At 46.2% G+C, this 16795-nt stretch overlaps 1 protein-coding gene across 3 annotated transcripts in view; it reads left to right on the forward strand.

Moving 5' to 3' along the window:
- The first annotated feature begins 11466 nt into the window (after positions 1-11466).
- FAM193B (family with sequence similarity 193 member B) overlaps positions 11467-16795 on the forward strand; it is a 45718-nt gene continuing 40389 nt past the window's right edge. For 2 of the 3 annotated variants that reach the window (XM_084839412.1, XM_084839411.1), the window contains exon 1: positions 11467-11891. In XM_084839412.1, the coding sequence (XP_084695538.1) occupies positions 11721-11891 (171 nt within the window). In that variant the 5' untranslated portion in view covers positions 11467-11720. The remainder of the gene's footprint in view (positions 11892-16795) is intronic. The other variant, XM_084839413.1, reaches the window with a different exon arrangement.

A 16795-nucleotide genomic window follows, 5' to 3' on the forward strand; every position in this document is an offset into this window, starting at 1 on the left:
TAGATTACTGCAATGCTCTCTACGTGGGACTGCCTTTGAAGACTGTTCAGAAACTGCAGCTCGTGCAAAATGCGGCAGCCAGATTGATAATGGGGACCAGAAGATCCGAACATATAAGACCGACTCTGGCCCGCTTGCACTGGCTGCCTGTATGTTTCCGAGCCCGATTCAAGGTGCTGGTTTTAACCTATAAAGCCTTACATGGCTTGGGACCACAATACCAGATGGAGTGGCTGTCCCGACACGAACCTACCCATATACTACACTCAACATCTAAGGCCCACCTCCGGCTGCCTACACTGAGGGAACCTCGGAAGACAGCAACAAGGGAGAGGGCCTTTTTGGTGGTGGCCCCAAAATTATGGAATGATCTCCCCGACAAGGCCTGCCTGGCACCACTATTGTTATCTTTTGGCCACCAGGTTAAGACCTTTCTCTTCTTCCAGGCATTCAGCAGTATATGATAAGTGTTTAATCAATCCTGGAATGTCTTATGGTTATGGTTGTTTGTTTTTGAGATGGTTTGTTTGAAGTTGTTTTAGATATATTTGTGCAGCCTGAGGATGTGGACAGGATCATTGGAGCGGTGAGAGCCACCACATGTATGCTGGATCCTTGCCCTTCCTGGCTTATTAAAGAGGCCAGAGCAGGACTGGCTGAGTGGATAACGGAAGTGGTTAATGCCTCTTTGGAACAAGGTATTGTTCCAGTATGCTTAAAAGAAGTGGTTGTGAGACCTCTGTTGAAGAAGCCTTCCCTGAATTCCACCATACTAGATAATTATCGTCCAGTCTCTAATGTACCATTTTGGGGCAAGGTATTCGAGCGTGTGGTGACCTCCCAGCTCCAGGGGTTCCTGGATGAAATGGATTATCTTGATCCATTTCAATCTGGTTTCAGGCCTGGGTATGGGATGGAGACAGCTTTGGTCGCCTTGGTGGATGACCTACGCCAGGAACTGGACAGGGGGAGTATGTCCCTGTTAGTTCTGCTGGACCTCTCAGCAGCATTCGATACCATCCACCATGGTATTCTTCTGGGACACCTCGCTGGGATGGGACTTGGGGGTACTGTTTTACAGTGGCTCCATTCCTTCCTAGCGGGGCGAACTCAGAAGGTAGTGTTGGGGGATACCTGTTTGACTCCGTGGCTGTTAGCTTGCGGGGTCCCTCAGGGTTCTGTTCTGTCCCCCATGCTATTTAATATCTACATGAAACCGCTGGGAGAGGTTGTCCAGAGTTTTGGAGTTCGGTGCCACCAATATGCTGATGACGCCCAGCTCTACTACTCCTTTCCACCAGATTCCAAGGAAACGGTTTCTGTCCTTAACCAGTGTTTGGCATCAGTAATGGACTGGATGAGGGAGAACAAATTGAAACTTAATCCAGACAAGACAGAGGTGCTCCTGGTCAGTCAAAAGGCAGATCAGGGAATAGAGATTCAGCCTGTGTTGGATGGGGTTACACTCCCCCTGAAGACTCAGGCTCGCAGTTTGGGGGTGCTCCTGGATTCAGTCCTAAGCCTGGATGCTCAGGTTTCAGCGGTGGCCAGGAGTGCTTTTGCACAGTTAAAACTAGTGTGCCAACTACACCCATTCCTGGACATGTCTGATCTGGCCACGGTGACACATGCCTTAGTTACATCCCGTTTGGATTACTGCAACGCGCTCTACGTGGGGCTGCCTATGAAGAGTGTTCGGAAACTGCAGTTGGTTCAAAGAGCTGCTTCCAGACTGTTGACTGGGGCTGGTTACAGGGAGCAACTCCCTTATTAAACAACTCCCTTATTAAAACAGCTTCACTGGCTTCCAGTCTGTTTCCGGGCACAATTCAAAGTGCTGGCTATGACCTATAAAGCCCTATACGGCTCCGGTCCAGGTTATCTGAAAGACCGTATCCTCCCTTATGAACCTGCCCATGTTCTGAGATCTTCTGGGGAGGCCCTTCTCTCAGTCCCACCACTGTCACTGGCACGTGTGGTGGGAACCCGGGAGAAGGCCTTCTCAGTGGCTGCCCCACAGCTGTGGAACACCCTTCCCAGGGAGGCTAGGATGGCTCCCTCCTTGACGCATTTCCAGAGGCAGACTAAAACATTCTTGTTCCAGCACGCCTTTGGGACATAGTTGGAACCTGGGGGCAAGCTGCTAAAATGCTGTTTTAAAATGCTGTTTTAATGTTTTAATATAATTTTAATTATATTGTTGTTTAATTTATATTTTAACTTTTGTATATTTTCATAGGTTTTAATTGTATATGTTTTAATTTTTGTAAGCCGCCTTGTGTCCCTGTACTGGGAAAAAGGCGGGGTATAATAATAATAATAATAATAATATTTCTTTTGTGTATATTGTGTGTTCATGTGTTTATGTAAATGGTTTTTAATCACTGTATATTGTATCTCTGTATCCAGAGAGCTCCGGCTATTGGGCGGTATAGAAATGTAATTAATAATAATAATAATAACAATAGCAATAGCAATAATGATGATGATGTGTCATCCAGCAGCCACCTCCTTCGTTCCACCTTCCCACAGCTAGAAAGCCAAAATCAGCTGTCTAGCTGCACATGCAGGGCAGCTAAAGTGCAGAGGGGACGATCCCCTCCATGCTTCTCCTGCCCTGCATTGGATAGGCAGTTGCCTCCGAGTTCAGAGGCAGACGCCTATCCCTGTAGGATTGCACCCTTAGTGTGTTAACAATTTTCAGTGCCTTATTCTCCCCCCTTATATTATTTAGATTTTAAAGGGAAGCATTGTGATGTCTTTAAATATTTATATGTGTTCCAATATTTGTTTCCAGTTAAACCTTTCAATCTGTTTGAATATAACATTTAAACCATACTATGTGCACATTACTGATTGTTTTGTTCTCCTGATCAAATATTTCAGCAACTACCTTGGGCTATTGCAAAAATGTTCCAAATTTTATAGTATATAAAACATGACAGACAATTGCTTTTCTTCATGAAAACAGTCAAAAACATATACTAAATCAGATCTCTATTGATTTAGAGCAGCAGCAAACTTTTTAGAAAGTTTTCCAACTCATCGTTTTCCAGGAAACCCACATCACTTGTTCTGCACAATGCCTCTTATGCTGCAGTAGGATAACACAATAGACGTCTATCCATATTACAGGTTGAAAGTGTTCAAACTACCGTACAATTGCGCTCATTTCACATGCCAGCAAGGTTATGCTCAATCCTACAAGCTAGGCTTCAGCAGTATGTGAACCGAGAACTACCGGAACTACAAGCTGGGTTTCGAAGAGGCAGAGGAACTAGAGATCAAATCGCCAATATTTGCTGGATCATGGAGAAAGCAAGAGAATTCCAGAAAAATATCTATTTCTGCTTCATTGACTACGCTAAAGCCTTTGATTGTGTGGATCACAACCAACTGTGGCAAATTCTTAAAGTGATGGGAGTACCAGACCACCTTACCTGTCTCCTGAGAAACCTGTACGAGGGTCAAGAAGCAACAGTAAGAACCGGACATGGAACAACCGATTGGTTCAAAATTGGGAAAGGAGTACGAGAAGGTTCTATATTGTCACCCTGCTTATTTAATGTATATGCAGAGTACATCATGAGAAACGCCGGGTTGAATGAATCACAGGTCGGAATTAAGATTGCTGGGAGAATTATCAACAACCTCAGATACACAGATGATACCACCCTAATGGCAGAAAGCGAAGAGGATCTAAAGAGCCTCTTGCTGAGGGTGAAAGTGGAAAGTGCAAAAGCTGGTTTGAAACTCAACATTAAAATAACCAAGATCATGGCATCTGGCCCCATCACTTCCTAGCATATAGAAGGGGAAGAAATGGAAGCAGTGACAGATTTTATTTTCTTGGGCTCCAAGATCACCGCAGACGGTGACTGTAGCCATGAAATTAAAAGACACTTGCTCCTTGGGAGGAAAGCTATGGCAAACCGAGACAGCATAGTAAGAAGCAGAGACATCACCTTGCTGACAAAGATTCGTATAATCAAAGCTATGGTTTTCCCAGTAGCAACATATGGCTGTGAGAGCTGGACTATAAGGAAGCTGAGCGCCGAAGAATTGATGCTTTCGAACTGTGGTGCTGGAGAAGACTCTTACGAGTCCCCTGGACTGCAAGGAGGTCAAATCAGTCCATCCTAAAGGAAATCAACCCTGACTGCTCATTGGAAGGACAGATGCTGAAGCTGAAGCTCAGATATTTTGGCCACCTAATGCAAAGAGAAAACTCCCTGGAAAAGACCCTGATGCTGGGAAAGATTGAAGGCAAAAGGAGAAGGGGACGGCAGAGGATGAGATGGCTAGATAGCATCACCAATGCAATGAATATGGACTTGAGCACACTCCGGGAGGGAGTGCAGGACAGGAAGGCCTGGTGTGCTACGGTCCATGGGGTCACGAAGAGTCGGACATGACTGAACGACTGAGCAACAACAACAAAATAGAGTAAGCAGCCTTCCTGCATCTACATACTTTGCATCACGTTGGCTGCGTTCAGATGTCACTTTAAACCATGGTGGCTTAATAAGCTACTCACAGTAGCTTATAGCTTATTTTTGAAATAGTCCACAATGCCTCACCACACAAGCAGATTAAAAAGCTATTGTGAGTAGCTTATTAAGTACAGTGTGTAATCTGACTCTCTCTCACACACACACTTCCTGTCCTGCTGCAGTTGTCCCACCAGAAGCAGTGGCGCTGTTTCACCTCTAAAGCCCTGGAAATTTGCAGGATCAGGACAAAACTTCATACACAGCCTCCCCAGTCGAGAGGCATCCGATCTACCATCAAAACCCTGCGCAACTACTTTCAAAGTAGCGAAAACACACTGAGGAGCTTGTGAGAAAGTATCCTAAGTTAAAACCCACAGCACAGGTAAGGAACAGTAGGGTAAGTCATGCTAAATCAAGTAGTTTAAAGACTGGACTGTGTCTAATCATAGCAAACCTTTTAAAAGCAGACAAACACACACAGTATGTGGTAGTAACAGATCAAGTAGTTGTATAGCCTCCTTCATTAATCCAGATCGAGAAGTTTTAATCAAATCAAATGATGGTCTGAAGGTATTAAGGTGCTTCCAAACAAGGCTTTTATGGCACCATCGCCCTGCCTCATTCATGGAATTTGGGCGGGGGTGTGTGGGTGTCCAGACAATAATGCCTTTCCGCTCCTAACACTCCTGTGTTTCCCACTGCTTCTTCCGTAGGTTTCCTTACTGCAAAAAAACCCCATTCTTCTTTTCTTTAATGGAATTGCTGTACAGTGCCTTCTGATTGGTAGAACCAGGAGCCCTCCATCTGGAAGCATTCTTAGACTAGTAGTTGAAGGAGCCCAGTGTAGAAAAGTTGTAACTGGATTGCTAAACGCCTCTGTAATTATTCTTCAGTCCAGACCAAGCTGATGCTATCCTGGAGCCTGACAAAGTAGGTAAAATTTAGGACATCAAGTAATAAGGGGACAACGTCCACAATCCATTTCTCCTCTACCCTTCCACCACCAACTGACTTAGTTTTATTAAATTCAGTAATTTAATAAAAATGGAAGGTATCATCTGAGCTGTACTGCCTTGAAATAAAGCTCTAGAACCATTGTTCTATGACGGTCTGTAGTAAGTGACAGTCTTGAACATAAAGATATTTAGCAGCCCTAGAAAGGTAGCAATGATAGTTTGCTACAGCAAAACTAGTAAAGTCCTGCGATAATTTAAGATTACAGATCTAGGGTACAATTCTATGCTTGTTAAGACAGAAAAAAGTCCTAAAAATCCCAGCACTCTCCTGCTGTCACCAGTATTCAGGGGTGGGGACCATCAAAGGGTGACTCCAGCATGAAATTGTTGATAAAGTCTAGTTGAGCAAGTTTGATTCTATTCATTTAGGCCTCGGTCAAGGAAGATTGTGTTATCACCAATGACTGCTATTGTGAATGTTAACTCTACTTATCTTGTATACATTTGAGGTTTGCAGAGAAATGTCACAGAATGTACTTTTTGCACTTCATGGCTTTTGGCCCCACTGTTCATTTCCCCCCTCTCCTTACCAATTTATATAACTGCTAACTGAGGACACATCCAGGATTTGTCAAAATGGGCTTCAGTTGACCAGTACATATACTATGAACATGTTAGTCTTTAACAGCACAATCCTACGTGTGTTTAGACAGAAAAAAGCCCTACAACTCCCAGCATTCCCCAGCCAGCATGGACTTTTTTCTAACACACATGGGATTACATCCTAAAAGTACCACAAGGCTCTCTAGTAAGGCAACACCCTTTTAACAGAAGCAGTCTTTTAGCAAAAAGCAAATACATGTTATGAGTTCTACAGATCTGAGCTAGTGTCCTGGAACACCTGTAGCTATACCATCAGTATATAATTTTGCACCAAGACATTTGTAAGCTACTCTTTTTTGCTTTGTTTATTCAGCAGAAGGAGCCTCAACTAGCTCAAACATGCCAAGCCTGAAGTCTGCCTGGAAATCACACACGATGCACCAGATACTTCCTTCCTTCTTATCCTGGCTGTGCAAGGAATTATTTTAGTTCCATGGTGGAGAAAGAAATGCACTCTGCCCACATTCAGAAGTACTTTTTGTGACTGAATCTCATACTCCAGAAGTCAGTCATGGTATTTAACTCTGGATCAAGCAGAACTATCTCATCATCATTAACACTCACTGTGTATTTCTAACCTAATACATTGCAGGGGGTGGGAATCGGGGAAGAACCATACTAAGGATAGGTAGGATACAGTTTGTTTAGGGATGAGGACAGCTCAGAGTTTGAAGACAGCCAATCAGATGTATTAGCTTCATTAAAACATTTCTTTTAAAGGTGTTTGTGCAGTTGTCACTAGGAGTCATGGGATAGCCAATGTGGTGTAGTGGTTACAGTGTTGGACTGGGACTCAGCTGATCTGGGTTGGGCCAAGTTAATTTAGGGCACAATCCTATGCATGTTTAGACAGAAGAAAGTTCTACAAAATACAGTTTGTAATGTACAAAATACAGTTTGTAATGACTGTCTGGGAACATGAACTTGAGCACACTCCGGGAGAGAGCGGAGGACAGGAAGGCCTGGCATGCTATGGTCCATGGGATCACGAAGAGTTGGACATGACTTAACGACTGAACAACAACAGATATCTGTAGATCCAGTAGGGTCTTTTGAAGCACCTTGAAATTCATGCCAAATAGCTCCATTTTGGATAGCCAGCCACTCCCCAAAATGGAAAGGGCAGATCTCTTCTTCTTCATTCTACATTTTGGACAGTGACCATAAAATAAATGCAAGTTGCATGATATATTGGTAGGACAAGTTATATTAATGTTGCCTGGAATGAAAGGACAGTGCCCTCTGCTGTATGCCAAAAAAGGAAGCATATCCATGAGCGGGGGGGGGGGGAGTTCTATAAACCAGGGGTGAGCAGAAGGTAGATCTCCAGATGTTTTTGACTTCAATTCCCAGCATTCCTGTTTGCCATGCTGGCAAGGACTTATGGGAGTTGAACTCCTGCTATAAACTCCTTCCAGTCCATTATCAATCCAGTGTGAGAATGCAACATATGGCAAAATACAACAATGTTTTTTGAGGAGGCTCTCTTTCAGTTTGTTAAGAGAACTTATGTGCTATGTGGAAGTGGTCTCTCTCAGTTTATTTATTTCATTCCATTTCATTCTATGATTTATTAGTGATGCTATAGCTGATAGCTCTCGGGGCAATGTACAATAAAAACACAAAATCCAAAATTCACTTAAAAAACAGATTAATTTGATTAAATCAATTAAAAGCTAAGGCTAAACACAGTCATTAGAAGAACTAAAAATATCAGGAAACTACTTAAAAACACACCATAGCAGCAGAAATAGAGGATTAAAGGCTGGAGAGAATAAGGTATTTGCCTGACACCAAAAGGATAATAAAGTAGGCACCAGGCAGACCTCTCTAGGGAAGGTATTGTGTAACTGGGGGGTTACTACTGAAAAAGCTCATCCCCACCTCAGCATGCAAGGGCACTCAGTCAATCTCGGGGCTCAGATAAAAATATATAGAAAGAGGAGCTCCTTCAGGTACTATGGCCCCAGGCTGTGAAGGGTTTTGTAGGTTAAGTGGGAGGCCAGTAAAGATGATACAATACTGGAGTAAAATGATCACAGCACCCAGTTCCAGTCAGTACTCTAAATACCATATTGAAGTATTTGGTATTGAAGTTTCTGGACTGTCTTAAAGGGCAGCCCCAAATACCACACATTGCAGTAATCTAAACAGGAGAGTACCAATGCAAGGATCACTGAATCCAGGCCTTTTCTATCCAGATGGGGTTGTAGCTGGTGTACCTTCTCAAGCTTGTAAAAGGCACTCAGTGAAATAGACCACACTTGTGCTTCTAATGACAAAGATAGATCTACAACCCCTCCCCCAAGCTATGATGCTTCAGCAGGATCACAACTTCTTCCAGAACAGGTTGAACACCACTAATCTGGACAGATGAACTGCCCACCAGCAGTTCCTCCATCTTGTCTGGATTGAGCTTCAATTTATTGGTCTTCATCCAGTCCATTACCATAGCTAGGCACCAATTAAGTACTTCTACTGCCTCGCCAGAATCCAATGAAAAAGAGAAATAAGAACTTGCATATCATCAGAATAGTGATGGCATTGTTCTCTAAATCTCTGGATGACCCCACTCAGCTGTTTCTTATAGATCTTAAATAGCATGGGGGATGAGATAAAACCTGAGGGACCCCAAAGCATAAATGCCATGGGGACAAAGAGAAATCCTTCAGCATCACCTACTAGAAATACCATCTATGTATGAGCAGAACATCTGTAAAGAAGTTGTACTGCCCATACTCAACCTCTCCAGAAGTACATATATCATGGTCGATGGTGCTGAAAGTCACTGAGAGGCCCAGCTAAATCAACAGGGCTACACTACCTTGGTCCCTCTCCCAGCAAAGGTCATCCCACAAGATGACCAAAGCAGTTTCAGTCTCAAAACCAGAGCTAGAAAATCCATTTCATCTAAGAGGGTCTGGATCTAAATTGCCACCCCCCCATCTGTAGCACTGTTTTGTACAGTTATTTTCTTTTGTGAAGATCAGTGCAATAAGGTGGCTTCCTCCTAATGAGCATCCACCTGTGAGCAAAGTTATCTATTGAAATTCGCACTTCTCCAAATTTTGCAATGGACCTCTCCAATTAAAGGTGTACAAAAATGCATATATTAGGAAAATTGTTTTCTGAAAATGTGTACATTAGGCAAAACTGCAGGTACTGAGAAAAACATGCACAGAAATGCTTATGAATGTTCATGTTTGTTTGTTACAAAATCTCGAAGTTCAGAATGAACCGAATTTAAGACTGGAGAAATTCTCAAAGTACAAGATGAACTGAACTGAAGATTGGAAGGACAAGAAACTGAGAGAAACTGAAACTGACAGATTTGTCCATCCCCAAGTTGGCACTGATGTAGTGCAGTGTCAATGGCCCTCCAGTGTCAGTTCAGGCAGCAAATTTCAGATGTCAAGGATACCTCACAGCCCAGCAGCTGCACAACAACTATCTATGCCTCATGAAATATTGGAGCTGGGGGTTTGTAAACAGTTGCTATGCAACAGACAGTTATGGATTGAATCTGACATTTTTAGCTGTATGTGCTAAAAAGATAACGATAACATGTTAACATAGCACCTTTGGTACAGGTATTTTACTGGTGGGAGTTCCTGATTGGCTACTGCTCCCTGGGGTACCTATACAAGGTGACTTACTTAGAGGGTATTGTGTGAAGTGGAGTTTACACTGTATTAGGCCAGACTTTGTCTTAGTGTTGGAGCTTTCACTACAGTAGGATAATCAGCTGATATAATAACCAGACTACTATCAGTGATGGTCCAAGATATTTTACTGCCTGAAGCATAGTCCAAATGGTCCCCAGCCTACCCCACTAGGGCCAAAGTCCTACTACACCACTGAGGCATCAATTCCTTTTGCATCTATCTACTCCGGCTCCCATCTCTTAAAGTGCTGCCTGAAGCAGACTGCTTCATCCTGCTGCATAGCAGGGCTGACCCCTGGCAGCAATTGACGAGCTCTTTCTGTGATTGGCCCAGTTCTATGCATGCTTACTCAGAAGTCCCACTGAGTTCAGTGGGAATTATTTCCAAGTGTGCATAAGATTACCACTGTAACTACATTAGTAACATCCAATGTAAAAAGATCTAATTTTTGGATCAAGAATAGTTGTTGCAGCTATTCTGGAGATAACGTTTCCCCCCAGATATGTTTCAATGTTACTAATTAACATTTGGGAGTTATTATTAAATATAGGAATTTGATCTATCAGAGTGGTTTTCAGATATGTTGACTTCCTGTTATGATACATAACACTTCAATCCACTTTTTAGATTTATAATAATGAGTCATGTGCCCCTCCTTCCAATTAAGTTTTGTACTAGAAGGTACTGGTATACATTATTTCTCCTCCCCTCCCCCAATAAATCTTGAATTGTATAATTGATAACAATACTATAGGTATTTAATCTACATGAAGAAATTAGGTACATAAGGAAGCAATCTTACCAGGACAGGCCGCCACCTCTGAACTTGGAGGCAACCGCCTATCCGATGCAGGGCAGGAGAAGCGAAGAGGGGATTGTCCTCTCCGCGCTTCAGCCACCCTGCATTTGCGGCTAGATTTCGGCTGTCTAGCCACAGGAAGTCGGAGCGGGCACGCCCCCAGGATCGCCCCGTTTTCGCTGCTCCGTGCTCCTCTTCTGATCATGGAGCACAGGGCCATTCTATGCTGCCTGCAAGCAGGGGAGGGGAGGAGGTCGGTTCTCAGGGAACCGCGGGCTCCAAGGTTGGTTCCTGGGAACCTATGGCTGTCCAGCCGCTAACTAGCGGCCACAGGATTGCATCCTAACAGGCTTATGAACTGAACATCCCCATTCGGTTGTTTCCATGTCCATCTGGCAACCCTGACCTGCTGCACGCACCTCAATGCAGAACTGATCAGCTAAGAGTTGGTTAGGCCCAAGGACTGACACACCCAACAAGCAGGGTATATTTCTGTACATTATCCACTATAATGCTGAAAGATTAAAAAAAAAAAGTCAGGGCGGGAGCGACAAGAAGTGGCGGCCAACGTGGGCGGCGGCGGCACAGCTTTGGCTTGCGACGGACAGAAAGGCTCAGTCAGCGGAGCTCTTCGGCGAAGCGGTGCAGCAAGGCAGAGAGCTCAGGCAGTTTTTGCTTGTTGGTTGTTTTAAACGGGAGAGAGACTCCACTCTCGGGCTGGGCTGCCCCCGAAAATCCCTTTCAGCAACTGGGCAGGGTCCGCCTATTTCAAGTTAAAGGGGCTTTGATTAGGGTCCTCCTCTCGCTCCGCCCTGGGCAACCTAGGATGGGAGCGGGGCCATCCTTCAGCCGGCTCCGCGCCTCCTCTACACACGCGCTCGCTGTCAAGGAATGGCGGCGGCGGCGCCTCCTCCAGCCGCTAGGGGGCGCGCTGCCCAGGCACTGCCCGCTCCGGCGATGGCGGCGAAGGCTTCCCCCCGCGGGCAGGGGCCGGACGGGCCGCGCCGCCATATTGGCTGTTGTCCTGTCTGAAAGCAGCGGCAGCGGCGGCGGCGGCGGCGGCGGCGCGGCGGCGGCAGCAGCAGCGGGGCGGCGGCGGCGTTAGCGGCGGCGAGAGCGCGACAGCGTGGGGCGCAGGACCGGCATGACTCGCAGGCGGAATAAGGCGGTGGGCGCGGCTGGGGCGCGACGGGAGCGGGCGGGGGGAGCAGCCCCCCCAGAGCCGCCCGCGCCCCCCGCCGGGCCCGGCCTTCCAGAGACTCCCGAGGCGGCGGCGGCGCCGGCGAGCAGCGCGGAGCAGGGCAGAGCCTCACAGGTACCGGGAGCGCGCGCGCCCCATCCCGCCTTGCCCCCGGATCCGAGCCTGCATCCACACCCCTCTGCCCGTAGATCGCCTGCCCCGCCGCATCCATTTGCGGCGCGATCCACCCTTCACCCAGATCCCTACTGCACTCATCCGTCTGCGCGCGGATCGCCCACGACCAGCCGTCCGAGGTACCCTTTCGCCCTCACTTACCCCACCTCCCGGAATCGCCCTCCTGAATGCGGTTCCCGCAGCACATTGCTCGAGCGCCCTCCCATCCCTCCATGCATCTCGCACAGCACCCACCGGGCTCCTTGCAGTCACTTCAACATCCACCTTGAATCCAGGCTGTCTAGATCATGACCCAGCATAGTGTGCCTGCGTCCTCTATCTCTGCCGCCCCCCCCCCCCCGCTCCAATCAAGCCACCTGCTCCCCGTACATCCAGCACCCGTCGGGCCCAGATCCTCACTGATCAATCATGCCCAGTGCTGTCTTCATTCACCCAGCCCATTGTTACATACGGCACTCAACCTACACACCTTAAAGCCTATATGGTGTACTTCTAGATAGCATGTCACCTTTTTACTTGCAGAGAACAGTGCATTGTGCACCCCAGCATGCAGAAGCCTGCTTGTACATTTGCTTCCGTGTCCCTTTCTAGTTTCCTTAGGGAAGCACTGTTCCATATGTTGGATGCACCTTGTTCTGTACCACCCCCACCCCCCAAACCTGGTACCTAGCTTTTTCTTGCTAGAGCACCCACACAGTCTTTGTATGCTGCATCTGGTCTGGCTCCTTGTTACATCGTTATCAGACTTATTAAGACAGGCCTTCCCCATCAATGCCAGCCGGTGCTCAGCACCTACAGCTTATGTTTTGAGCATTTCTCCCCATTTCAGCTGCTCCTCCGTGGGGCCCTGCCCTGGGACCGTGCTGCATCTTGCCCTTCAGATTGTGTCTGGGCCTGTTTCGGATACATGCATGCATCCCTTCCCAGCCAGTAGTAAGGGGTGGCAGTCAGCTGGCTCTTGTGCAGTCCAGACTTCTGCTAAACAATAAAGAGATGCATGACAGTGGAGTGGTGTGCTATTGCAGTTTGCCAAGAAGAGAGGTTTAAGGCTGTTTTGCAGTAATTGGGGCTGGGGGGTGGGGAGATGCATGGATAAAGAACTCAGGAGGCTGACAGCAGACAGCATTGACCAGCACACCACAGGAGGTCACTGTGTAAGTGATGTTCTGCCCTCCAACCAGAATGGATTTCTCTAGCTGGACCTTGGCATGAGGGTGAATTTGCAGAGCAACACTGAGTTCTTGTGGGACAATTGGACAGGAGCTGTGCTGCAAGCAGAATGCACTTTGAGCCAAGGAAAGAGCTAGAACCTGGCATGGCCAAAGGAGGATGTGCAGCAGACAGTCTGGTGTGCCCATTGGGCCTGGTTCTGGATAGGTAGCATCTACCCTATTGGCACTGGGCAAATGGTTCCTATGTATATACTGCTAACCATGTACGCTGAGGTGGCAAATCCCCAGGACAGCTTTGTGTTAACTAAGGATTGTGGAATTAGCCTTCTGGGAAGCCAGGCTGCTGTTGGCAGACAGCAGACCTGCAGGAACCTCAGCCAGAGTTGTACGGAATATGTGGAAGTGAGGGCTTGTCTACATACTTTGCCAGTCGGCAAGACATTCTCGGCCTTTTGAGGGGCCAGGCGGCTGTTCTTGTTTACATGCATTTTCCAGCATGGCTAACAAATGCTGTATGGTGGGGATTTTAGATGAAACAAGCACAGAACCAGTTTTATCCATGGATAGGATGCCATTCACTTGGAATAATATTTATGTGGCCCAGTGTGGGAAAAGAATCCCACACTGCCATCACATACGAGTTGGTTGGAAGCAAGCCCACTGTGCCAGGAGGGCAATGAACCTTTCCTGTCTGCTGGTGGCTCCTTGTCTTCACCTGCTGCAGGAGCTACTGTCTGTCTATTTATTACATTTATATCCCTCCTTTTCCCCTCTTGCAAGGAACCCAAGGCAGCTTACATAAGTCCTCCTCCTCTCCATTTATCCTCACAACAACCCTGTGAGGTGGGTTAGGCTGAGAATCAGTGACTGGCCCGAAGTCATCCAGGGAGCTTCATGGCCGAGTGCAGACTAGAACCCGGATCTCCCAAGTTCTAGTGCAACACTTTAACCACTACACCACGCTGGTTCTCTATGGATGCCCACGCTTCTGTAACACCTGATCCAGTGCTCAGATTATGGGTGAAAAGGTAGGGGGGACCCTTAATGACATCCAGAAGCCCGCAGCTGTGACAACCCAGTTGCATCTTCCTCAATTTTAGCCAAGCCTTGCCCCCGTCCCCCTTTAGCCACATAATCACAGTCACAAAGGTGTCTGGCACAGAAGATAGCAGAGCCAGGCCTTCTCTGGACCGTCTGTAATTCAAGCACTGATCTGACCCTCTGCAGGATACGCCATCTTCATAATGCTGAGAGTAGAAATGAGCAGACAAATGAGCTCCTTGCTACAATGTATTGTAGTAAGGTTGGGAGCACTTGTCTTGGTGCTTAACCAGAGTCTACTGCCAGGTTAATGGGTACAGGATAGCAGCCTGAGATGGGTTGCCTTGGAGCTTAAGCACTGCCCCATTCTTTGCTGAGAACTAAGTTTCAAAAGACTGGTACAAAGATGTGCAACAGATAGGTCAGTTAAGATGCGACATAGCAGCTTTGAGAGCTGGGGTGGGGGACTGGCATTGGTTCATCCTATCTATAGCAAGGATAGGTAACGTCCAGCTCTTGTCCATTTCTCTGCTGCAAGAAGGCATGACTTCTTGCTGCTTCTCACATACATGATGCATGCATGAAAAGAGGCGTCACTGCATCCCACAATCCCAGTCTGGTAGGGGAGGCAGCTAGGGAGTTACACTGTTTCTTGCTTTCCATTGGGAAGTGGAGAGGTGTCACCCTGATATTAGGAAGGGTACAACTTTCCCAACCCCACCTTTCACTTTACAAACACCCTTCTCTTCCAACATCTCTTGGTGGGAGCTCTCCTTGTAAAGCTGCGGGGGCAATAAGTTAATGCCTGGGGCAGGGATCTGGGCCTTGAGCAGCTTGGTCAGGGTAAATCCACCACCTGTTGAAGATATTGGCATGAGTCTCTTCATCTAAGTTTAGTTATATGATTTAACTGTTAGAGATAGTGTCATGACCTCTGCCTTACCATCCAGGTTCAGTCATATTGTGTCAGAGGGGTGTGGGTTAGAACATTAGCAAGAAGATGTGGCTGACGGGAAGAAATACTTGTGCAAAATCCATTTCAAAGCAGCCCTGTAACCTACCCCTCCTAAGGCCTAAATCCAAAGGCTTGGGGTGTGTGTGTCTAATACTAGTTATCACTACTAAGAGAGATACTTCTGAAATCAGCTGGTTCATGCAAAGGATATTGGAACATCTTGAGGAGACAAGTACAGCAATAGAAGTTAGTGGTGGATGGGGAAGGGAGAAACTTATAACAGTTGGACACAGGATAATACACAACTTTCTTAAAATCCATGATGAGTTAATGTAATCAGTTTTATAATTATGCCATTTCTTGATCTCCAATATTTTAAACACAAAACAGATTAACTGGAAAGATTAGCTTGTTTCTGGCTTAAGAGCAGTTGCTATAGTATTTTGACAGAGCTGTTGCACTAATGGTTCAAAGTGTAATGAAGTGTGATTTAAAGCTGTAGTGCAAGTTGGAAGCTGAGAACAGGCTTCCAAATCCAGGTAGGTCAGGAGAGCTAGTTTGGGAACAAGACCTCAAGATACTTGAAGTTGCAGCATCTGAAGTACCCAAGCATTGCAAATACATTTGCAGAGCATTGTTGATTAGTGAAATGGGAGGGCCGTAGCTCAGTGGTAGAGTACATGCTTTGCAATCACAAGGTCCCAGGTTTGATCCCTGGCATCTCCAGGTAGGGCTGGAAAAAATCTCCTGCATGAAACCATGGAGAGGCGCTGTCACTCAGTGTCGTCAATACTGGGCTAGATGGACCGATAGTCTGACTCAGTATAAGGCAGCTTCCTGTGTTCCTGGTGAGCAAAAAGCAGTGGCACCTGAGCTATGAGAATAGAGAAGGAATAGCTACCTACCTCTAGTTTAGATGCAGTGTGGCGAGGAGTGGGGGACAAATCACTCAAATTAAAGTTTCACCCTATCTGCTTCCTCGGTGATTCTCACATATTCAGTCAAGAAGATTCAGTCCACATATACGGGCAAGTGATTTGTGATTATCACCTGGTGGAAATTCCAGGAGATCAGATGAGCTTTCTGCTGGTGCTCATGGTTATCCTTCAGAAGAATTGAAAGTCCCAGAATGGGAAGGCTGAGAGGCAGAGTGCATTAGTATAGATTTGTGCATTCGTTGTCCTTGTCCTGTCTCAATCACAGAGCCCTTGTTTGGAGTGTAAGATGGGGATACACTAATAGATTCAATTAGGCAGTACACTTGCACACGTAACTAGGAATAGAATTAAGCATTTCATAGCATTTATGTAGTGCTTTTAGATGCTCAGAGTACTTTACATCCAGTTTCATTTATACTAACCAAGTGCTTTATTTAATCAAGAAGTATAATGCTTAGTAGCTCAGGGAGTTTGAGATAAACAGAAGGTTGCCTGTAACGTATGGATGCTACAAGTGCTCTGTGAAAGGGACAGTGCTACTATATGCACACTTAGCAGCTAGCTAGTGAGATTTTGGGACAGCATTTCTTCTCCCTCCATGCATCTCTCAAGCAGAGCTACAATTTGGTAAGTGTTAATAGAATTTGGACATACACAGCTCCACATATGTACACTCCCTTTCTTTGTTTGAGCACTTCCACAGCAAGCTGGAAATGGCCAAGCTGCAAACTGGAAGGC

The sequence above is a fragment of the Heloderma suspectum genome, chromosome 2 (assembly GCF_057233095.1).
Source record: "Heloderma suspectum isolate Gila_16-S chromosome 2, 16-S_ref, whole genome shotgun sequence".
Classification (NCBI taxonomy): domain Eukaryota; kingdom Metazoa; phylum Chordata; class Lepidosauria; order Squamata; family Helodermatidae; genus Heloderma; species Heloderma suspectum.